The sequence below is a fragment of the Drosophila takahashii genome, chromosome 3L, assembly GCF_030179915.1.
Source record: "Drosophila takahashii strain IR98-3 E-12201 chromosome 3L, DtakHiC1v2, whole genome shotgun sequence".
Classification (NCBI taxonomy): domain Eukaryota; kingdom Metazoa; phylum Arthropoda; class Insecta; order Diptera; family Drosophilidae; genus Drosophila; species Drosophila takahashii.
In genome coordinates this window covers 20626575-20651667 of record NC_091680.1, presented here as the reverse complement: position 1 = coordinate 20651667, position 25093 = coordinate 20626575, and the positions used below count along the sequence as shown (strand labels likewise).

At 39.0% G+C, this 25093-nt stretch overlaps 3 protein-coding genes across 4 annotated transcripts; 2 read left to right on the top strand and 1 right to left on the bottom strand.

Moving 5' to 3' along the window:
• The first annotated feature begins 1334 nt into the window (after positions 1-1334).
• LOC138912944 (huntingtin-interacting protein 1-related protein-like) lies at positions 1335-5459 on the top strand. The gene is made up of 8 exons (XM_070214974.1): positions 1335-1370; positions 1554-1969; positions 2028-2719; positions 2772-2869; positions 3402-3781; positions 3854-3995; positions 4581-5373; positions 5431-5459. Exons 1-8 carry the CDS (start codon positions 1335-1337, stop codon positions 5457-5459), a joined length of 2586 nt encoding a protein of 861 aa, XP_070071075.1.
• A 470-nt stretch (positions 5460-5929) lies between these two features.
• Positions 5930-10576, top strand: Hip1 (Huntingtin interacting protein 1). Its single transcript, XM_017148030.3, has 7 exons — positions 5930-6207; positions 6978-7399; positions 7458-8188; positions 8243-8352; positions 8406-9546; positions 9616-10020; positions 10077-10576. Exons 1-7 carry the CDS (start codon positions 6172-6174, stop codon positions 10562-10564), a joined length of 3333 nt encoding a protein of 1110 aa, XP_017003519.3. The 5' UTR covers positions 5930-6171; the 3' UTR covers positions 10565-10576.
• Positions 10577-10844: 268 nt separating this feature from the next.
• Positions 10845-25091, bottom strand: Vps13D (vacuolar protein sorting 13D). Of its 2 annotated transcripts, XM_017148028.3 has the most exons (19): positions 24880-25091; positions 24023-24813; positions 22331-23377; positions 21363-22273; positions 20998-21128; positions 20698-20838; positions 20012-20636; positions 19834-19953; positions 19449-19773; positions 18587-19379; positions 18281-18533; positions 18061-18205; positions 14666-17998; positions 14401-14613; positions 13481-14335; positions 12932-13243; positions 12368-12874; positions 11191-12309; positions 10845-10970 (listed from the first exon to the last, which is right to left on the bottom strand). In XM_017148028.3, the coding sequence occupies exons 1-19, from the start codon at positions 24974-24976 to the stop codon at positions 10920-10922; spliced, it is 11769 nt and encodes a 3922-aa protein (XP_017003517.2). In that variant the 5' UTR covers positions 24977-25091; the 3' UTR covers positions 10845-10919. The 2 variants fall into 2 exon arrangements, with proteins under 2 accessions (XP_017003517.2, XP_070071665.1); XM_070215564.1 differs by lacking the exons at positions 20998-21128; positions 22331-23377; positions 24023-24813; positions 24880-25091 and having other exon boundaries at positions 21363-21502.
• Positions 25092-25093: the final 2 nt, after the last annotated feature.

Sequence of the window (25093 nt, the reverse complement as noted above, 5' to 3'; positions counted from 1 at the left end):
GTTTTCAAACCGAGTAAATAAGTCCTTAAATCCGGCTTATAAGTACTGCTACTCCAGATCGGTTTGCCTTATGAAAGCCATAGTATTGACTTTAATATGATGGCAACTGAGGCAGGTCCAATCAGAAGGTCAGAATCTTATTTAGTCCGGTCTGCAATTAGGCCAGCACTAAGCCCAAGGTCGGCACATTTAGGGTGAGCCATGTAGTCTCACAGCCTGCAAACAATTACGGGTTGTCGAGTGGTGATTTAACCATTTAAGAGGTATGTGTCATTACTGGCGACGAAACGATAAGCGCATTAGTGCAGTAGTTTGCAGTAAAACTTAAGAAAAGGGTAACAGTCTTTTTGCGATCAAAATTTTTCGTTGTGATAAAGATCACCGACAACTAGTCAATGTGTCAATAACACAGGTCGACAAAATCAAGACTTTTTCTTGGCCCAAGAACAAACGCTACAAAACCTAAAAGAATTTTAGCTGTAGATTACTACCTCATACTTGGAAACTTTCCATCACGTCGAAGTTTTTAGAAATCCGTGGTCAAAGTTCCAAATTTTCGATTTTTAGGCACTTTTTGCGGCTTAATAGTAAGAAAACCTTTCGTAGCCCAGAGCCACAATTTAGCGGAAGTGGTACCTTGAACCTTTAACTTCAAGAGTGTCCAATCACAAAGTTGGGCGACCTCTATTTCTTTAGCTACAATGGATTTTACAGAACTACTTTTTGTCACTTTTTTTCATCTATAGTAGCCTGATATTTTCCTTGTTGAACTGAGACCCGTACACATTCAATACATTAAAAATATCAGGCTACTATAGATGAAAAAAAGTGACAAAAAGTACTTCAGTAAAATCCATTGTAGCTAAAGAAGTAGAGGTCGCCCAACTTTGTGATTGGACAATCTTGAAGTTAAAGGTTCGAAGTACCTTTTCCGCTAAATTGTGGCTCTGGGCTACGAAAGGTTTTCTTACTATTAAGTCGCAAAAAGTGCCTAAAAATCGAAAATTTGGAACTTTGACCACGGATTTCTCAAAACTTCGACGTGATGGAAAGTTTTCAAGTATGAGGTAGTAATCTACAGCTAAAATCCTTTCAGGATTGGTAGCTTTTATTCTTGGGCTTTTTTTTTGTCGACCAGTGTAATCGGCTTTAATCAAAGTTGTTTACACCGGTAAAATTTGATCAGATGGGGGAGCCATAAAATACGCGTCCGACGACGACAGCGATTTTCACTATTACGATGAAAGTTGGGACTTCAAATAAGATAAGATAATGCACATAAGTCGCGAATAAATCGAATTTGTTAACAGTACGCCAAGAATTGTCAGAAAACAATGGCAACTCACGCAGAGAAGGAATTCTACCATTTGGTACGTAAACCCGAGGATCCCACTTTAGCAGCCAAGAAAATCTGTATACGTTTACACATAATCAGAGTGCATACTTTGAAATGCGGGTGTTGTCATAGTACAAATAGTCATAGTATAATAGTATAGGCATACACCTACACCTTTTACTTTACGAGTAATTATTATTTTAACTTCCTATTTCAGATCGTCAGCGTAGCTTTAAATGGCCTCGAAGCGCCACTTAAAACCAAACATGCCCGCTCAATTATTATCATGATCCACAAGGCCAAGGAGGCCAAAACATTCTGGATGATTATTTCTCGACAGCCCTTGATGCAGAGCAGATTTACCGCCTGGAAGTTTTCGCATCTCCTACACAAAGTCTTGCGAGAGGCCCATGAAAGTTCTATAAGGCACTCGCAGAGCCACAAGAAGATGATTCTGGAAGTGGGGAAAATGTGGGGCCTCTTGCAAGACGACATTGGATGCTGCATACAGGCGTACAGTAAGCTTCTAGCCACAAAATTAAATTTCCACGACAAAAATCAAATGTTCCCCGGAAGCCTCAACATTTCGTTCACCGAGCTCTTTATTGCAGTTGACAGGGATTTAAATTACTGGTAAGCTTGGCTTTAAATGTTTATATTTTCACAATAATAACTGAGTTTACGCTTCCAGCTTTCAACTATGTGTGGAAATTTTCGACTACTTGGAGGACATCATTGCGCTGCAGCTGACAATATTTTCTTCTATGGAAAAATATAGAATGTCGTCGATGACTCCGCAAGGACAATGTAGATTAGCACCAATAGTTTGTCTTATCCAGGACTCAAATGCATTGTACGATTTAAGCGTTCGATTAATGTTTAAACTACACGATGGAGTACCATACGATGTTGTTTCCGGACACAGAGACCGTTTTCATGGTTTGTTTTTGAAGTTGAAGAGTTTTTACAATAACGTACGACCGCTACAGTATTTTAAGGACTTAATAACAGTCCCGGAATTACCGGACTCAAGTCCCAACTTTAAATCCCAGAACGATTTCACCAGTTATGTTCCGCCGGTAGTCCATGTTCCGCAGGAGCCCGATCCAGTTGTTGAGGATCTTGTGGATACTAACAATCACGAAGCGGAAGCCTTTAGTCAAGCTCAACAGCAATTGAGTATGCTGGAAGGTATTATAAGTGAAAAAGAGGCTGGCATTGAGGAACTTTCATTTAAATTGGTTAATCTACAAAAAAACTTCCATGAACTCCAACAATGCTACAAGCACGATATTCAGGAGTTGCTGCAAAACAACACTGTCCTATCAAATGATCTGGTTTTAGCGAGAGAAATGCAAAACGGCTTGAACCCAATCCTTTTACGTAAGTTTAAATTCAACAATGTAAATAGCAAAATTAAAATACTTTCCTTTAGAAAAAGCAATGGAGGAAGAAGAAAGGCATAAGCTGTCCTCGGAAAAATTCAATAAACGGAAATCGCTATACACGAAAATTCGGGAAAATTTGAGAAAGGTATGTGTTATGATAATATTTATACCCGTTACTCGTAAAGTAAAAGGGTATATTGAAGTAAGCGTTTCCGACCCTATAAAGTATATATATTATCGATTAGGATCAGGTCCGTATGAACGCTGAGATCTTGGAAATTACAAAAGCTAGAAAACTGGGATATATATTACATTCTTGGGCTTCCTACGCAGCGCAAGTTTATTTCAGCCGAGGGCCCGCCCGCTCTAACGCCCACAATCGCATACTAACGATTTTAAAATGTGTCTGGCGCCCACACCTTTAAAGATTTCCGAGAAGTATAAATGCCAATTTGCTGTGTATATTTATACCTACCGAAGTGTAGAAGAAAATTTTTAAATCGAACCATTCATTAAAAAGTTATGCGCAGTCAAAAAAATGTTTTGTATCCATCTCCCTCGCACTCCCTTTAGCTGAGTGACGGGTATTAGATAGTCGGGACAGCCGACTATAGACTATAGAGACTATGGAGTTCTCTCTTGTTTTAGTTTCCTATTTGTATAGCCATTATTTTCAGCAAAGTAATTGCAACAAATCCACCGCACCCGCCCCCACGCCCATTTCCGCGCCCACTTCCGGCTTTTGTTCCCTACAGAACTTAGGAAACACATGTTTCCTAAATGCGGTGGTTTACGCGCTGCGCAGCATCCACATGGCCACAGAAGCCATCCATAGCGCTGTGCGAATTCGGAACGAGACCAGGGTAAGGGGCGTAATGGAGGAGCTCCATGAAGCGCTCATGGAAATGCGGAAGGGTGATGCTAGGGGGAGGGCGGCGAGTCTCCGGCCGACAGCACTGCTGCAGTCGATTCAGGCGGAATGGCCCACATTCGCCCAGGGAGAGCAGCACGACGCCCACGAGCTGCTGCTCCTGATTCTTGGGCTTTTGGAAACCAAGTGAGTTTGCAATAATTAAAATTATTGTACTTTTATTGAATACAATTTCTTAATGAACATTTTCTTATATAGCAGAACGATTCCGGAAACAAATTGCTTTGAAGGTATTGAGCGTCAAACAAAAAAATGCCTAACTTGCGGTAGCCTGACCCCAACTGAGCAGAAGTTCACGGGAATGTCGATGCCATGTGTCGATCCGGTAGCGCACATCAGGGTAAAATTATTAATTAAAATATTTTATACCCGTTACTCGTAGAGTAAAAGGGTATATTGTATTCGTGCAAAAAAATGTAACATCTAGAAGGAAGCGTTTCCGACCCCATAAAGTATATATATTCTTGATCAGGGTCACTAGCTGAGTCGATATAGTCATGTCCGTCTGTCCGACTGTCTGTCTGTCCGTATGAACGCTGAGATCTCGGAAACTACAAAAGCTAGAAGATTGAGATTTTCCACACACATTCTTGGGCTTCCTACGCAGCGCAAGTTTATTTCAGCCGAGCGCCACGTCCCCTCTAACGCCCACAATCGCCCACAAACGATTTTAAAATGTGTCTGGAGCCCACACCTTTAAAGATTTCCGATAAGTATAAATGCAATTTTGTTGTGTATATTTACAACTATCGAAATGTAGAAGACATTTTTCAAATCGGACCAACCAATACGCAATCAAAAAAATGTTATATATCCATCTCATTTGCACTCCCTTTAGCCGAGTGACGGGTATTAGACAGTCGGGACACGAACCCGACTATAGCGTTCTCTCTTGTCTTTTTTATTTATTTTGTCCTTTTTTCAGGATTCGATAGCAGCCCTCAAAAAAAACCGGCTAACATGCTGTTACTGCGGAGAGTTAACAGACTCTGAGCAGCAAGTAAGCTATCCAAAGTTGCCGGAAATTCTGGTCATCCAGATTAACCGTTTTTCGGAAACGATGGAGAAGGTGCAAGACTATGTCCCGTCGCATTTCATGCTGAATTGCTTTTGCACCAGTTGCAAGGAGTCGGGAACGGATGTAGATAAACGCCAGGAGCATCATTATAACCTTCGAGCGGTAGTGGTCCACAATGGAGAACTCATTTCCAGTGGCCATTACCTGGCATACACGGCGATACCGAACGTCGATTCTGGTTCATCGAATTGCTGCGGCATGGCACCAAATGGCTTAAATGGCAGCCTCTGGCTTGAAGCCAATGATAATATCGTTAAAACAATGATGGTGGACGACGTGAGAGAAGAGCTGAGCATCCCCCACTCCATGTCCACTCCATATATTTACATATATCAACGAAATGGCCCTTCCCCTCCTCCCCCCGCCACTGCAATAACCAAGCAAAACCCGAAAAAAGACATGTTTACCAGATGCAGGTATTGCGGCAAATTATATCATTGCCGAACAATATATTCTCATATCTTGCATATGCATGAGAGACCGACGACGGCAAAATTTATCTGCAATAAGTGCGGCAAAAGATATTATTTTAAAACTTCTTTAACGCAACACATGAGTGTTGCCCATAAAACACACTTCAAGACATATACTTGCCCTCACTGCAATAAATTATACAGAAATAAAGGAAGTTTAAATGCAAGTATAATGTCCATCATAATTATTTTATTAATTATAATTTTATATTATTATATTTCAGACTCATCTTTCAAGGAAATCTTGTGCTAATTATGACGGATACGATTTATAATTATAATACTCAAATTCTTCTTCTAGCCAATCGGAGGATACATATCCTTCAAATTCCTCTTCTTCTAGGACGGATACAATTGGAAAGAGGAACAATAACTTCAGAATATACAAAAATTAAGTTATCAGGATCCCGTTAATGTCATCACAAAACTTGCCATGTAGGCAGTTTAATTTTTTTAACTCGCCATATAAATGGGAAGCTATATGAATTGTTTGGTGAACTATTTATCATATACTATTATCGTACAGAAAATGTAATTCGTAAAACTGAGTTATGACATACCATATTTGGTCTCTTACATTTTTGTGTCGAATCTGTGTTTTTGCTAAAAGCGGTAATAATACGAAAAATTATTTCGCGCCCAAAATAGTGATGTGAATGTTCCAGTTAACATCGGATCAAAAACATCGATAGGATTAGAAAATCGGCCAGCTCTAATTAGTTTTATCGATAAACGAAAACAACATTTGTTTATATGACTAATTTTAACTTACACTTGTGAATTAACACGCACACGCAGCTCCGAATGAATATGAATGTAGCCAATACGAAACCACACAATGGGAAACATTGTTGATAAGATAAGATAACTCCCGTTCCCAATGTCTTCGCTGCTCTAATGCACATATATCGCGGAGCGAATGATTCGAATTTGTTCAACAGTACGCCAAGAATTGTCAGTAAACAATGGCAACTCACGCGGAGAAGGAATTCTACCATTTGGTACGTAAACCCGAGGATCCCACTTCAGCCGCCAAGAAAATCTGTATAAGTTTACACATACACAGAGTGCATACTTTGAAATGCGGGTGTTGTCATAGTATAAATAGGCGGATACACCCACAGGCACAGGCGCCTCCAAATTTGCATAGACATTCACTTTGAGCCAGAAGTCAGCCTTGAACCAGATTCTACAGAAGAGTCCAAATATCACTGACTTTGCAACATCATAGTAACTATACATGCTAATTCAAAGTTTCTCCTTTGCTTGCGAGTGGCGGTGACCCAGAAAATTAGAAACTGCAATGAATGCTGTGTGAACTACATCCACTTTTGTTAGCCTCTCTAACAGCAAACAAAGGCGCCTCAACTTTTGTGATTACCGTTATAAATTTGAGCAAGATAAGATTTCAGAAATTTTTATTTATTCTTTTAAACCATATTGCTCTTATACGGATCAGCAAGATAATTTTCGTATTTTTAATATAGTCTTTGTTTGAGCTTCAAAATGTTCGAGCTAAAATTTCAAACATTGTTTGATAGCAGAATCAAATTGCCGATCAGTGAATCACCCCTTTCGGCTGAAATTCCAATAAAAAAGTATAGTTATCGGCCGCCAAAACCGTCCATAACTTCTGAGTCAGTCATTTCGTTAAATTTCATTAAGTGAATAGAATTACATGTTTCTTTAGATAATTCTTACTAGACTTAAGAATTGGTGATAGTATTGAGTTGAATGAGAAAATAATCTCTTTTTTAACCTCCCATTTCAGAACGTCAGCGTCTCTAAAGCTTTAAATGGCCTCGAAGCGCCACTTAAAACCAAACATGCCCGCTCTATTATTATCATGATCCACAAGGCCAAGGAGGCCAAAACATTCTGGATGGTTATTTCTCGACAGCCCTTGATGCAGAGCAGATTTACCGCCTGGAAGTTTTCGCATCTGCTACACAAAGTCTTGCGAGAGGCCCATGAAAGTTCTATAAGGCACTCGCAGAGTCACAAGAAGATGATTCTGGAGGTGGGGAAAATGTGGGGTCTCCTGCAAGACGACATTGGATGCTGCATACAGGCGTACAGTAAGCTTCTGGCCACAAAATTAAATTTCCACGACAAAAATCGAATGTTCCCGGGAACACTGAATATTTCGTTCACCGAACTCTTTATTGCAGTCGACAGAGATTTAAATTACTGGTAAGCTAGGCTTTAAATATTCAAATTTCCACAAAAATAACTAAATTTACTATTCCAGCTTTCAACTATGTGTGGAAATTTTCGACTACTTGGAGGACATCATTGCGCTGCAGCTGACAATATTTTCTTCTATGGAAAAATATAGAATGTCGTCGATGACACCGCAAGGACAATGTAGATTAGCGCCAATAGTTTGTCTTATCCAGGATTCAAATGCGTTGTACGATTTAAGCGTTCGATTAATGTTTAAACTACACGATGGAGTACCATACGATGTTGTTTCCGGACACAGAGACCGTTTTCATGGTTTGTTTTTAAAGTTGAAGAGTTTTTACAACAACGTACGACCGCTTCAGTATTTTAAGGACTTGATAACAGTCCCGGAATTACCGGACTCAAGTCCCAACTTCAAATCCCAGAATGATTTCACCAGTTATGTTCCGCCAGTAGTTCATGTTCCGGTGGAGCCCGATCCAGTTGTTGAGGATCTTGTGGATACTAACAATCACGAATCGGAAGCCTTTAGTCAAGCCCAACAGCAGTTGAGTATGCTGGAGGGTATCATAAGTGAGAAGGAGGCTGGCATTGAGGAACTTTCATTTAAATTGGTTAATCTACAAAAAAACTTCGATGAACTCCAACAAAGCTACAGACACGACATTCAGGAGTTGCAACAAAACAACACTGTCCTATCAAACGATCTGGTTTTAGCGAGAGAAATGTGCGCTACCTTCCGGATGCAAAACGATGATCTTGAGATGCAGCTTAACCAGAACCCAATCCTTTTACGTGAGTTATAATTTTACAAAGTAAGTAGCAAATTTAAAATACTTTCTTTTTTAGAAAAAGCAATGGAGGAAGAAGAAAAGCATAAGCTGTCCTCGGAAAAATTCAACAAACTCAAATCGCTATACACGAAAATTCGGGATGAGCACATACAGTTATTGAGAGAGGTATGAGTTAAAAATAATATTTATTTTACTATTTTTATAGCCTTTATTTTCAGCAAAGTGATTGCAATAAATCCCTCAATAAAGAGAAACAAGTAAACTCACAGCTCTTGTTAGAAACAAAAGAACTTACCAACGAAATTTCCAAAATTAAAGGAAACGTTGAGGAAAAAGAAAAAGTTAACTTAACTCTGCAAAAACAAATAGAGGAGCACAAGGAGAAATTAATGCAGCTCGAAGAGATCAAAAACGAAATAAAGGAGAAATTCGACGATGTTGTTAAACAAAAGGAGATTCAAGAACTTGATATTAATTCCACCTCTGAAAACTTGAGGCTAAATTGTTTAAAAATCGAGGAACTTAATGTCACTCTTAATGAAACCAAGGAAAAACTATCCAACGCCGAGAGCCAAATAAATGCAAAGAGCATAGAAACAGAAAGTATTTCTAAAGCTTTCGAAGCGGAAAAGGCATTGCTTTTAACTAAGATTGAGCAGCAAAATACCGAAAATAAAAGCAATACTGATGCTCAAAACGCTCAGCTGCAGCAAACCATAAATGACTTGGAGCAGAAAGATAAAGATTTGAATGAAACAAAGCTTAAGTTGGCCACCGCCGAAAACGAAGTTAGTTTAAAGACCACTGAAATTGAAAACAATTTAAAATCCTATGAAGCGGAAAAGGCATTGCTTTTAACTAAAATCGAGAAACTGAATGTAGAGCATAAAAATATCAGCGATGTTCAAAATGCTCAGTTACAGCAATCTCAGGAACTTGTAAATCAATTAAAGCAGGAAAATATTTCAGTGGTTCAACGTAACGATGATTTGCAAGGCAAACTGGCGAATGTAGAGGACAAACTATCCCAAGCAACGCAACAAATTGATGCCGTGACAATTTCGTATAAAACCTGTAGTACCGATTTAAGCGAACTTCGAAAATTGGTAATCAAAACTGTGAAGGAAATCTGCAACTCAAAGTTAAGCGGTTCAGAGCAACAACCTTTGGATGCGGTTCCAAACATAGTTAGTGAAATGGAAACCCTTTTAAATAAATTTAATAGCCCATCCGCTGTAAACTATGTGGCTTCAACGGAAGGAATGCAGGATGTTATGTATTTGGGCTACGTGTTTATAAAGTTATACGATCAATGTGATGTTATCTACAAAACTACCACAGCTATTGAAACGGGTCAGGGTAAGTTGATTAAACCCACATCATAAAAATTAAAAGAAATAAATAAACGTTTATTATTTTACTTTTTAGAGATTTTTACGAAAACATCGCTCATTTGTACAGACGTCTGCAAATTGTTTGAATACTTGTTGACCAATGAAACGAGAGACCAGGAAAGGCCAAACATTACAGCTGATATACAAACAAAGCTGAAAGATATACTAAAGTTAATTGAGAAAATAAAGGCCTCCTTTGAGCAAAAGATAGATTTGGACAAGCTTCTCGAAATAGAGCTTCGCGAGATGGATGCAGCTATCGATGATGCAGCCTCAAAAATAACAGATTTACTTGCCAAGGCTCGGGAGAAGGACAACAAAACCAATCTGGAGGTAAATGGAAAGATTGTGGACGCATGCACCACCTTGATGGAATGTGTCAAGGCTTTAATCCAAAAATCACGTCTTCTACAACACGAAATCGTGGCATCCCAAAAAGGTAGTTACACAATAATTTACCCAAAGAAGTTTACAAACTGGTTTTCTTTATTTCAGGAAATGCAAGTGCCAATGAGTTTTACAGGCGAAACAGTCAGTGGTCGGATGGCTTGATATCCGCTTCAAAAATGGTGGCGAAGGCAGCAAATTATTTGGTGGAAGCAGCCAACAAAGCCATTGAAAGTGAGTCTGGTAAAAACTTTGAACTGATAGTGGCTGCCCAGGAAATTGCTGCCTGCACAACACAAATGGTTATAGCGAGCAAAGTCAAAGCGGAACGTAATAGTCAAAAACTATCGGACTTAACGAAGGCGTCGCGAAGTGTAACACAGGCGACGGGAACTCTTGTTGCCACCGTTAAGGATTGCAACTCCCAGTTAGAACAGCAAAGTGAAATAGAACTGGCACAGTTAACGCCATCACAAATTAAAACAATGGAAATGGAAATACATGTAAAAGTACTCGAAACCGAACAGGCTCTTCAAATGCAGCGACTAAAACTCTCGTCGTTTCGGAAAGAGCATTACAAAAATGCCGATTATTAAATATCATATTTATAGTCCTTACTAACTTTAGAAACAATATTTTTTTTATAAATGCACGTCATGACAAATAATACCTATATGTACACTGCGGTCATTTTATCTAAAAATGTTTCCGTAATATTATTTGGTTGATGATTCCATTTTGATCACTTTTGGATCTTCGGTTTTTATTAAACCAGTTTGTTTCGAAACGCCCATTTACCTAGTATTCATAAAATATGGGTTTACAAATTCTAAAGTGTTTATTTTGCTTACTAATCGGAAAATAAAATAGCATTTATTGCCAAAGAAAATAAAATGTAAAACTTGTTGTCAAAAGGTTTTTGTTTATTATCACGAACCGACTTATTGCATTTTATAAAACGGCATGTTCACGTTCATCAAAGACACTTTTAGCGTAGTTTATCTAAAAGAAACAAATAAGAAATATATGTGATAATCATTTCAAAATTTGTAAAAGTAAATAAAGTTATATGCTAAACTGAATTAACTGAAAAATTATAATGGCTTTGCAGAAAAAATTGTATTGGAAAAGAAAAAGCAAAAGTTTCAAAATGCGCTTAACGCTGAATTTGTGCGGAGTTCTCAGGCACATGGATATAAATACATTTTTAAGGTTAACTTACGCATCGTGACGCATTCTCAGCGCATTCCTCAGATTTACAACGTATCCTGGGCCTCGTAATTTTCGGAAGATTTGTTGATATCTCAATGTAATGACTTGTCGATGAGGCCCTACTGCTGGTAGATGGTGTCGTGCCCACATTCGTTACCACAGGATGACACGATAGTATCTCACTAACATGACACTCAAACGTAATAGTTGGATTGCCGTCGCTCAATGAAAATACTCGTACATATTCGGTGGAGACTAGCAAGCGCAATCTAGCCTCCTTATCTTTCCATAGATCCGCTTCGTAAGAAATTATCTTTTCCGAAAAGTTTTTATGATTGATTAGGTAAAGGTACTGTTGTCCTTTGCTTTGTTGAGTGGAATACAAGGGCAACAGTCCGCCAGGAGCACCTGTCACGCATCTAGGAAGTCTTTTCCTGCCTATATTATTTCTCTGCGTATCCCGGCTTTTTTCTCTGACAGCACTTGCAGTTTCCGAAGCCAGGTCCAGTACACCAATGATTGGTTTGGTTACTGTGCCCACCAAACCCTTTCCCAGCCCACTTAGGAAGCCCGGTACTCCATCCGCTTGGGCACCATCGTAGGTATGTCTCACTATACTCGTTACTCCGCCCAGCAATCCGAAGCCGAGACCTTTCAGACCCGCTGCAAGGTGACCGCCGGATGTATTGGACTGGAGCTCCAAGATTCGTTGCCTCGTCTCATTGTCGTGGTCATCCAGCACCACCTTTCCCAGGCTATCGGACAGCGTTTCTGTTAGCTTTGCCGTCGAATTCGATATGCCATGCGTGACATTTTTAACCAGACTTTTGACGGAGCCCTCGAAAATCAGTCCAGATACTCCTTCAGAAAGATCGTTGGCGAATCCGAGGGGATTTCCTAGGAAGTCGACACTGCCCAAAATAGCACCCGCATGCCATTTGACCTGGTTTATGTAGTGCTTTTTCATTTCCTTTAGGTACACGTCCATCGTCTCAAAGTGCAATTTGTCGGAATACCTGTCCAGCTCAATCTGGGCATCCTCGAATTTGATTAAAGTGAGCCCAAGTGCCTTCTTCGTTTCGTGCAATTCAACTGGCAACTTGGAAGAAGTGAAAGCTGAGAGTCGAACCTTTATCGAAAAGTATTATTATTATAAGATTTATTGGATACACTTTTTACAAATTTACCTGTGTTGCGCCAATACTTAAATCCTCAAAATAGAACCTCTTCATATCCTGCAGAAATGTCTTATCCTCCGAGTTTTCAAATTGGTACTGGACACTTAGGTTCTGCCGGTTGATTTTGCCGTATCCCAAAAATGAAGCCACTTTTAGTATCAGCTTCTCCTCCAGATTCGCAGTTGAGGGTTTCAAGTCCAGCGTTAAGTATTTAAAAATTATCGCATTTTTGTTGGGACAAGGTAACATTTTCAGTTTCAGCACGACTGCCTTTTGCTTTTCGTCTTCCTTAAGCTCTTGTTCATTCGAAGTTTGCGTATGCAACGCTATTGGACTCGCCGCATCCAACAACTGATTATCGATTTGTATATACTTGATATTCAAATCTAACGAATTCTCCATCCCACTTTGCGCTATATCACAATGAATGTGATCGAGGCTTATAAACATAATTTCCTCGCAAGGCTTTCGAGCTATGATTGAAATACCGATTCCTTTAATGAGCTCTATATTAATCTGAATAGAAATCGTTTGTTAGTTTAATATGTTAGATATTGGCATAGTTTTACTTACCAGATACTCATGAACGAATGATATTTTTCCCTTATCCGTAATTTGCCTATTATTCAGAGAAGCATGCATCCACATTAAATCGGGCGTTAGGAATACTGAATTTTGTTTAATTTTAATATCACATATTTCGATCGTGGAAATCGGTCCATCCATTCTCGTTGAAAGCTCCAATTGACCCGATCCAGGCCTTAGTTTCTGAGCCACAATATGCTGGCCAATCGGTATGTATTTCTTACTCGACTGCGACTTGTTTTCAGTTCGCCCGACAACTGCTTCATAGTTGGGCTTTAGACCACTCTCCCCAAATCGCGACTAAAATTATGAATATTTAAAATGAATATTTAGAAAGAATATTTAGCAAGAATATTTAGAAAGAATATTTAGAATGAATATTTAGAATGAATATTTAGAAAGAATATTTAGAATGAATATTTAAAAAGAATTCTTAGAAAGAATATTTAGAATGAATAATATAAAGAAAGAATGTTTAGAATGAATATTTAGAAAAAATATTTAGAATGAATATTTAGAAGAAACAAGCTTACTCACCTGAACACACATATTGGCATGACACATTAACCGGCCGTTTTCGAATCTCCAGGTCTGCGTGGTAAGCCTCTGCTTATTGGGCGTTCGGACCACCAAGTTGGTAAACTCCATGGGGTTCGGAGCCTTTTCCAAGTCCAGCACAAGTCGCACTGCATTCGCATCGTTTGTTTGTATGGGAGGAGTAGATCCTTCGTGCTCCAACTGACCATTCGAGTTCATGAGCCACAACTGGGAGCGATCACCCGAGTTCTTCTCCACTATCACAACTTTCTTACCACGTACGCCCAAAACCAAATGTCTGTGCGTGCTTTCCTCCTCATTCGATCGCTCAAAGGTGCCATGAAATGCAATGTAAATAAAGTTGGTGTACGTTAACGTTTTCTTTATATCTTTAGTGTTGTTGATCGGAAACTCTATCATATTTCCTCCGGGTGCCTCCATCAACAGAGTCTGCGCACCCAGGGGATCATCCAAGACATAGGACAGGGAGGATTGTGGTCTAACTGGCGTAATCCAAACGGGCTTGGATCGCAGCTGTGAGAAATTGATCACAACTTCCGAGCAATTATCAATTCGAATCGGCGGTGGTAGAGTTCGAGCGTCCGTAAATAAAAGTATAAAGGTAGCATCTTTTGAGATGATTTCCAATCGAAGGAAAAACATTTCGCCCCATTCATTTCGCACATTGATATACAAACTTTGCACATCATTGATGGGAATTCCCTTTGACCAACAGCAGCACTCTATCTCCGGAATTCGTACGCAAATAATCTGCTCCTGATCCCAGTTTGGCCAATGGAAAGCGAAGTTGCAGTCAATAGGTGCTGAAATAATTTTACGCGGATCGGGACGGTCCTGAAATAATAATTAAAGATTGCTGGTAACTTTATATTGACTTACATATTAGTATTCGAACTTACATAGTTGACAATATCGCAGAGTTGCATAAACTCCAGCTTATAGCCACTTCGATTGTGCAAATGGAATCTGGGTGACAAAGTTACGAAGGTCGTGCAAGCATATAATCCCCTTCCCCTTCTAACGCTAATACCAATTGCATAGCTTCCCCTTGTATTCTCCGCTCTTAATTCCCGGTGAGCCAGGTCCTTATGCGTGCTAAAGCTTTTGCACCACTGAAAGGTAAGTGATATAATATAAATAATTCATAGCTCCAGTTAAACATACCGCATTGTTAGAGCCAAAGGCATTGCCCAATCGCAACTCCAGGGCTGGTGAACCTTCCTGATCGGAAAACGAAAACATCAGAGGTGCCACTTGTCGCGCAGTTTCATGCTCCTCAAACTGTCCTGCCGCTGTGTTATTGGTTCCCTCTTGTTTATAAATCAGCGGCAGACCCGTTTTGTTGATTATCCAAACGGGAGCACTGATATATAGTTCCATTCCCTTCCCTTGGACCGATTGTATGGATACGCGCAGGTGCAGTTCCCGCTTTTTATTGTCAAACAACTTCAGTTTGGGCTCGATAACACCCTTATGGCTCACGGGAATCTTAAGTTGGCCAGAGAGTTGGAAGTTGTCCAGCGTGATGCTCAGGATGAGGGGCTGGCAAATGTTAACGTTGTAGATGTTTGTGCTCTCCGACGAGTTTATTCTTCCGGTGGCATGCTCATGGATCTTGAACATCAAATCGCAACAGAGCATATTGTTGATCTTTAACGGTGGCAACAGAGTGATCTTGTGCCCCGGTAAGTTTTGCTCCTTAAAGTGATAAATTTCCCTGCTTATGTTTACTAGTGTGTACAATATACTCTTGGTGTTGTCATAGCCAGCGAGGAGCTGTCGATTGTCCTCTTTGCCGCAGGCTTTCCACAAAATCTCGTCATTACTAAAACCCGTATCCTCATAAGCCTCGCTTTCACTTGTATTGTGTGCTACATGCAACGATGCATCGATGAACTTCAGCGGCAAAGATAATTCCTCGTTGGGTTTTATTACACTAATTGAGGTAAGCCCATCACTGTGGGTGCTTTTCAAGGACATTTTCAGAAATACGTTCCGATCCATTTTGTTTATCACTCCCAAGGAGGACTTTACTTTGATCAGCTTCTGGGCCGATCCAATCAGGGAAATATCGAATACTATTCGGCTTTTAGTCGAGAACTGCGAATCTAACGTAGTGGTTCGGAAAAACATTCCAACTTTGTCCACCGATATTGGTCCAATCAATGTCCAGCCATGGATTTGTACAAAGATCTGGTGCAAATTCAATTGGTGCGAGTGTACGTGTCTCAGTTTACTCTTCTGGCTAAAATCAAAGGTTTTCGTTTCGTTGGGCTGCACAGAATACCAATTCTTTATCAGCTCAAACTGCTGTAAGTCGGAACACGTTAGATCTCCAAGCGGAGCATAGATCGGCTTGAAGAGAAGAGGTGTTCCGCTGAGATTCTGCAGGGCGAACGGAATAAACGGGGAGCGTTGTCTAAAGTTCTTGGCTACATTGTCATTGAAGTCGTTCGTCCAGTTCTTCAGAACCATGTTGAAAAGTTCTATAAATGTGGAGGTAACATTTAGCTTGAGCATCTGCTTGCTGGAAATCTCAGTCTCGAATCGTTTTTTACTATCCAAGTGACCCTTGATGTACTTCCATTTTAGGTTAGACTCCCACGTCTCCGCCACCGGTTCCCATCCGCTAAGACGACGATTGTAGTAGTTCACGGAGGCTTCCGTTTCAATGCTACCCGAGCTGTAGTGTCGAATGTTGGTCGCCTTGGGTTCGGGATCCTGGGTTTTGAAAGTAAAGTTCAGCAGGAACTTGGAGAGGGAAACTTCCAGCAATGGCACATCGGCATCCATACAGTCGTCAATTATAAACACCGATATCAGACTGGCGTCCACCACAGCGGTTTTCATTTCCAGGGCGGGATTTCGATAGGTATTCTGCTTTTGCTGCGACAGCCAAAGTGCTGCATCGTTGATCCGCCAGTTATTCACTTGCATGGCATACAGACAGTCGGAAAGCTCAAAACCCATTGCTACGAGGGGAGCTACTTTCTCTAGATCTGAGTAAGCCTTTGAAATAACATTCTTTGATCGCGATGTTTGCGTGGGCAACAGTCGAGCCATTCGCGAAAATAATTTAACATCCACATAGGACAGCCGAATGTTTAAATGTTTTTGAATAAGAATATTCAAGCAATTACTCCGTAGCTCTATGTTCAAAGTAAACGGATCGATAATGGACAAAGCGCTCTCTTCTTCGGCGTCTAGGGTGCAGGAAAATATTTCCAAATGGTTAATGTCCAGGGATATAGGCACAATATTACTGTTCGGTTTGTAACAAACGACCGTTGTACTCTTCAAAATTATTGCATTCGAATCCAGTCGACTGCATTCCTCTGCGAAAATAATTTCAGAGTCTGTAATATTCACAACGTATTCAGTGGAAACGCTGTTGTCCATCTGAGGCTTTTGCGGAATCTGATTATTTACAACGGGTGCCGGTGAGTCCTCCTGCAAATATGATTTTAATTGGTCCAGAAAACTGAGCAGGGCAAACACTCTCATATTATTCAGCATTATTGTGTACTTGCAAAAATTAGCTTTTTTCCTGCAATGGATTTCAACCTGCACGGAATTCTCGACTCGCACCTCTTTTTTCGATGGTTCCAATATGTTTTTAAACACGTTTTCATTGCTTTTATCGGGTTCATTCCTTTCATCAACAATTAGAATATTGCTGGATATTAAATCAATGTCTTGTGCACCGTCGCTAAAAAGGTCAATATCCAGAGTGGACTTCAGGAAGTGGATGCAAGCCAAAGGTTCTATTACAGCACTTTGCGAAGTATTTAAAGCGAGGAGTAGTGACACGTCTTCTAGTAGAATTCTTATTGATATTAAAATAGATACAGTTTTAGAAACTTCACTTTTCGGCAACAGATTAATTGTCGATAGCCTTTCAATGGATGTACAACTGTTATTATGGTAATTCATGTAAATGTCATCCGTTTGCTCTCCAATATTGTTGTTCAGAAAACTTCGAATTAATTTGTATTGCTGAATATTGATCATACCATTCAATTTGGAGAACGTCCCTTGAACGCTGATGTCTGGACAGACACGATGAATATCCGCCGAAAGATTTCGCTCCAATTGCAGGTGAAGAAAACACGACTCATTAAAGAATGGTTGTCCCAATCTTAAGAAGTTCATATCAGCGATCACAATTCGATCCTTGTCCTGATCAACTTTGGCTTTCATTGAGCTCCTTTCGCCGGAAAATAAGTTTATATTGACCAGGTCTATTCGCATTACATCCAGGATTTCGCTTTTACTTGGCGTTGCACTCATTTTGCTTATTATATTCTCGTCACTGGCAAAATGGAAACTATTTCTCAAGGTAAATTGGCCAAGGTAAGCGATTATTACTTCGTTTCTGTTATAGGAAGACGGAAGTACAATTACTGGAGAATCCGCTTGGATCACGAGCTTCATTTTTGATGGACGCATATTCTGTTCGTTTCCATGACTCTGCTTCTTTAATTTTCTTATTACAGGCTGTTCAAATATAGAAATAAATTAAAATAAATTGAAAACAAGTAAAGATTTTTAAATATTACCGTTTGCAATTGCAGCAAATCTTTAACAAAAACATGCAATTCGGTGGAAAAACGTTTGGTGTGAATATAATGAACGGCAGACATGTTAATTCGTAGGGTTGAGTCGGTGTCCAAAGTGTTTAATGCTTCTAAATCGACCAGTTTTCTAAGAATATAATATAAGAATATATATAATATAAGAATATAATATGCTATGGAAAGAAAATAACAGAAAACTTACTTTTTATAAACAAAATTTAAAGCTTCTGAACCACTTGTAAGAAACTTTTGCTTATAAATGTTTCCATATTTTGTTAGATCATAAACAGACACGGATCCTAAGCAGCCTTCAACGATTTTGGAAAAGGGGTCCTGAAGAATCATGAAAACAGCATTTGACACATTTACTCTAGATAAGAGAGACTCATTTCGAATTAAAGTAAAGTTGAAGCTTCTTATTGACACTTTCAGTTTACTACAAAACTCGTCAATATCTGAAATAAATAATATTAGAAATAATCAGGATAATTTACTAATGGTTACTTACGTTTTTCAACAAGTTTCTTCTCTTCTGTGTACTTTTCATTGAAGTTGTCTACAGAAACAAGGCCGAAAAAGTCGAATATTGTATACCAGCGTTCCACGCATATAGCCAAATTCAAGCAATTAAATTGAATTGAACTGGACTGCTCCAGTTTACCCTTTTGAGCAGATCGTCCTGTATGTGACTTGTAAATAACTAATGTTTGACTCTCCTTTTTTCTGCCCAATTCACTTTTCTTGCAAGATGTAAACTTTTTGTCTCCGCTAAACACTTTGACCTGCATGTAGTTGTAGAAGCAGGAAGGAACGGAATTAGATCTACTTTTTAAGGAATTACAAAAGCTTGGTAAATCGGGACACGAAGATGATGTCATTTCGTTTTTTTTAATGTTCTTTTCCAGATCAATTGAAGTCACCATATTTCTGAACGGTGATGCAAGATCCGATTTCAAGTCCTCCATTAACACAGACTTTAACACCACCTCCACATCTTTGTCAAATCCTTTGGCAATATGCTTTACATTAAAGTCTTTGAATGTTAAATTAATCAAATCGTTGTGGTATTCATTCTGAAGGTTAATTTGAAATACAGGCACTGAGAACTGAATGATCGTGCTAATAATGGGTTCATCATCAATACTCAAAGTTGGTTCACTAACTCCGTTTTGATCAAGATCTTCAGAGTCACTCAAAAGTCCATTTGAGAAATTAGTCGCATACCGAATGCACTCCAAAAGTAGCTCATATTGTTTTCGGTTTAGGGATACTTTCAGGGCTTCAACCATACTTCCTATTACCTGTATTTTTTAATAAAGATTTAGAGTAGTCAAGAAATTAAAAAAATGTGTACAAATAAAACTACTTACGGACAAACTATTAAGTTTCTTTTCTTCACCATTATCTTCACCATATCCCGCATAAAGTTGTAAAGTAATTGCTGTGTCATGCAAAATTGGAATTGCATCCTTATTTTTAGCAGGATGAACGTTGAAACTATAGTCGCGTTCATCAATGTTCAATGAGTAAACGTAAGTGTTTTTGATTTCAATTGTATACGATTCATTATACTCATCCGAATCGCATTTAACTGCATTTGAGCAACTGATTTTTCCCAAATTTGCAATTAATACATTTGTACTCGCATTGGAAATCGGCAGAATAATTATTGGACTACTAATTATAATATCTAACCTGAAAATATAAATATGTTAATTCTTAAATTCGTATATTAAAAAGTGTAATTAAGTTTACCAATTGTCCTGCTGATTTCGCTGGGGGTAAACTGGTCCGATTTGCTCGACAGCCCTAACCTGTTGCACAAACTCCTTCGCCATATCTGTAGCTTTATTACCAATGGAGGTAGCAAATTCTCTGCAAACATTTAAAAATCCTTTTGAGATGCATTACTAGGAAAAGACTTTAAACTTACCGCAGGCTCCGCTTGAAATACGTAATGCAAGCGTTCACATCCCGTAAAAATCTGGGACAGTGAGTATATGAAGCCGAGGCCATTCGCATTTGGAAAGTGCAGGTAGTTTTATCACTCCAATGACTTTGAAAACTAATTGCATCACTTTCGTCGCTTTTTTCTTCATTGTAATTATTCGAGTATATTTCATTGGAAAGCTGACTGAGAACCGTTTGTTTATTTGTGTCGGAGGCTCTCAAAATTTGATCACGACCAACAGAAAGTATCCTCGGATGGCAGAAGGCTTCTGATGTTATGTCGATAACTTGTATTCCGCCAAGAGATCCGAAAATCGAGAGATCCGATTGAAAAGAGGCATTGATTTTCGCTTCCGTCAACGTAACAGTTCCAACTTTTCGACCAACATTAAATTTGTCTCTCTTGATGGTGTACAAAAGTAAGATATTTAATCGGAAAAAGTCAAAGAATATTTCATTATGATTTTTACTATCGACTTGGTCATCCAATTCTATGGGCACTTCAGTCGATTCTTTGGTTGGTAATTGGCTTTCATTTTGAAATATATTTTGCGCCAAAAGAGTCCGTTTTGCGAAGTTGAGAATTTCAAGAATAGTATCCTGATTAGCTGATTAAAAATGTTGAAAAATAATCTATCTGATGTTGATGAAAACCAAAAATATAAATACCAATTATGTCCAAATTGTTAAACGTGATGTTAGTAGTGTGATGTTGCATTGAATTGCTTTCATTGGGTTGAACAATTTTAATGTCCACCGATATAAGCGCCGTTGAGTCCTCATCCTCGCAGAATTCAGTTGATCTATCTCCTAAAAATGCATTATCATAAAAGATTAAAAATATCTAGTTAAATGTTGGCTAAATATTATGGTAAGGCCAATTATTGATTAGCAAATTCAAATTGTTAATATGCACTTAGCTCGCATTATAAATAAAAAACCAGCATCCTCTTCTTATATTGTACATACCCATCTTAATATTTTGTACTGCTTTTGTAATCATGTGCGGACTAGTAGCCCTATCAAAAAAATTTGGCGATCCAGGCGAAGTTGGCGAAACAATTGCACTATGTTTTAGGCTGCCGGATAAACTATCCATTCTATAAAATGCATAAATATTTTTGAAAACAGGTTTGATTATTTTAAATTTGGTATGAAAATATTCAATGCACAGACAAATATTCAAAATATTCAATGCAGAAAACATTATTTAAATAGTATGTATTTTTAAAAAAATATAAAAAGTAGTACACTTCTTTCTTTAGTCTTATTGAGCACAGCTTATAAAAAGCATTCTAAAAAGCGTTTGCTTTGGTTTTTAAGGATGTACATACCCGACATGTCGATGACTCGCCACTAATAATTCAAAGTCAGGACCAAAAGACTGAATGGCATCTACTAAGAGCAAACTATGAACCGACATGGAAATATTCATCTCCTTCGATTCTTTTGTTAGGCCCGCTCGTGCTCCGATAATTTGTAGCTCAGCAATACTTCTGTCTGTCGATTGCATTTCTATCACCAGGTGGTCCATTACAAACTCAATGACGACTCGACTTCTGTCGTCCTCTGCCAAATTTTTGATCCTCTCACTCGCGTAAATGGTGTTGCTTCCTCTGTAAATGTTTTCCATTTCCTTTGAGGCTTTTATGATGGGTTTCATAATGTTGCAACAGTTATTTATGAGCTCTTCATTCCCATGGATTAATATTGCTGGACAGGTGCCAACGAGCACAAATGAAGGATATTCCGGATCAACAGTGAATATATTTCTCTGTTCCAGAGTAAGGCTTATGTTAAACTTATCAATTAGGTGAAAGTTTGACGATGTTTTCAAGCAAGCTTGCCATCTTTCCTCGTACTTGCAAACCAGAACTTGAAGGTTTGTGAAATTGATCAGATATTTATCGTAAATCTTATTGTGCAGAACGTACTCCAATTGAACGTTTTTGTTCAGAAAGCTTTCCGTTTTGGGATTTTCAAGAAGAGTCGGAGATTCAGAACCACTTTTTTCTGATGCGGGTGGTGTCGAGCATGGAGTCAAATAGGTTTCATCATCATCACTTGTATTTTCCGTTACAGCCGATTCTATCACAGGTATGACTCTCTTAACCTCCATTTTTCTCATTTCCAGCTTTCCGAAGTCCAGCAAGACCATTTGCGAATTACTAACTTTGTAATTTTCCAAGAAAATTATACGTGGTGCAAATATTTCGATTTCAAACATCCAAATCTTGCGGTTCACCTAAAACAGGAAAGTCATTAGGATAGTAAACAGGAATATTTAGAAAGATTTACTCACCTCATTGCCACTGAACATTTGATTCCAGTTTTTCATAAAGTCCGTTTTCTTCTCGACTCTATTGCGCGTTGAGTATTTATTGGTGTTTGAATCAGCTAAAAAATCTAAAAGCCACTGAATTGCATCCTCATTATATATAAGATCCAAACCTTTTGATTTGATATTGAGCTGAAATCGTAATTGATTACAATTTTCGTATTGTAATTGGAATAGGGTATCTTCCTGTAGCGCATTCTTAACTACTTGGTTTGGTGTAGCTGTATTCCCTGTTTGTGGCTTGATTAAATAGTTGTGCATTGTCTCACTACTGGTTTTATCTATTAAATAAACTTCTTGCAAAGATATGCCCACAGTATAAGAAGTTAACTGTGGGCTCAACTGGAGGGAGGCAGAGAAGTTATTTAATTGCATTTCCATTGATTTACTTCGGCCATCACTTAGTTTTTCTTCGGTCTGAAGGATTACTGAACCTTTGAGTAGCTTGATTGAAAAGTGCCCAAAAACAGCATCGCTTTTTAGATCCGAAGAGTTCTGAAGTGAGTTTTCCAAGGCAACTAGAATATCGTCTTCCAAATGTTTCAGCGATTCATCCTGTTCGTTATTAGGCGTAGTGGGGCTGTTGGCATACCAGCCCATCCAGTTGGGAAACCAGTGAAAAAGCATATTCTTTCCTTGCTCGTTCTGTGACTCAAAGGAGAAACCTTTTGTGAACACTTTTTCGAAACATATTCTTCTCATTATGGTTAAATCCGAGATGTCTCGGTCGCTTTCAATGTAAGTTTTGAACTCTTTATCTGCGTTGGACAGATTTTCGTTTGGATTCAAAATAATCGTTTTATAGAGTAGCATATAGCGAAGATTGTCCTTGAGAATTTGCCATTTTTCTTCATTCTTTTTAAAGTCAAAACCATGACAAACGGTAGCATATTTCCACCACGAACTTGGATTGCTTTCCACGCTACAATTTGGCCGTTTTAACCTGTATTGCCGAACTTCCTTCACTTGTCGGATTTCCGAGAGCTTATCTAACATCTGTAGCCTCTGGACCTGGAGAATAAACATAAATATGTAAAAGCATTATAATAAATATATGGAATGATAGGAAAGTTTTGATGCTTATCTAATTGGGGTACGTTAATTTTAAGGCTTGGTTACATAGGAAGTAATCAGTTTGGGCTGTACAAAGTTTTATTACATAGTAAATAAATAATTTCTCTGTAAAGTCAAAGTTCATTCGAATCATTCAATTTTTGTTTAATCATGCCATGAAATTTCTGATTTGTTTAATTCAATTCTATGTGAAATAAATTGAGTGTTTTTCTAATTCATTCCGAATTGAATGAATTAATAAATAATTTTGATAAATTTTTTGAATTTGCCAGATTTTTTTGAGCTTTCTTTTGAGAACAAAAAGTTAACTGCATAGTAAATAAAATTCTGGCAGATTTAATTACAAAATTATGGCCCTTTCTTCTTCAAAAGAAATTTTCGTTTGAATTATTTCGGAATTCATGCCATTCATTCATTCAATTCTATTAAACTCATAATTCAAATTCATTCAATTCTATTAAACTCAAAATTCTAATTAATTCATTCATTCATGCAGGGCTCTAGTTCAAAAGTATTAAAAGTATGAACTTTGGACCTCGCAAAATAAATACTTCTCTTTAAAAAGTCGACTCCACAACTCACCTTGGATATGTCTATGACCACCTCGGGAACCAGGAGATCACAGGAGACTCTGGGCTTGTCTTTGGTACGTATCACCTGTAGGCACTTGTCGCGCTTCCACTTGGCCGTTGCGCAAATGGGCTTGATAATGAAGTTGTGGGGCCTCAGCTCGCAGGTCGAGTGAAGCTTCTCGAGGATCTCCTGGTTGGAGTACGACTGACATTTGATGTCCTCGTGCAGCAGATCCCAGTAGACGGAGAGCTCTTTGAGCTCCACCAGCTTGTAGTTCATTTCGTTGTTGGTCACCTTGTACGACCCGTTGGTCCAATCACAGTCGCAGCTCTGGGCGGTCAGGGAACCGATCTTGATGCCCGTGCATATCCGGCTCTTCCCGGTGTCCACGATGTCCTCGAATCGAAAGTGCACATCGGATATCTTGAGTTCGATGTTGTCGATGATGTTGGTGGCCATGTTAGTGCCGTACTTGAGCCAATTGTTGTAGGACGAGAAGTAGTAGGACTCCATTTGCTTGCCCTTTTCGGACCGCCATCCTGCCTCGGCGGCGTCCAGCACCGCCAGCTTGTACTCCAGATCCTGGACCTTCTCCTTCTCGTAGTCCCAGCTGTCCAGGTTCTTGGGGCAAATGATGCAGAACAGCCCCTCGATGGAGATGCACCAGGGCGAAGTCCTAAACTGGCGGACCGGAACCTGGAGTTTGATTTTGCGTATGCTGCCGGCGGTGACTTCGACCGGCAGATTGAACGAGCGGAGGGCATCTTTGCGAATGGGTATGTTCTCGAGCTCCACCTCGCCTGCGGGAAAAGATATCGTACTGCATATTCGATGCGGAATAAAGATAAACAATTATATCACATTACCCGACAGCAGGGCCACCGACAACTGGGCGGAATTCAAGTTCTCCAGATACTTTCCAAGATACGTATTCAACACCCACGTTATGAGGTCTCGTAACATGCTTGTTTATTTACCACAAACGCCTAATCCTATTAAATATTTGTTTTTAACTTCTTTCCTCGGAACCAAAACTATAAACATATGATTGGGGCCTATCTACACCGCATAAATATTGCC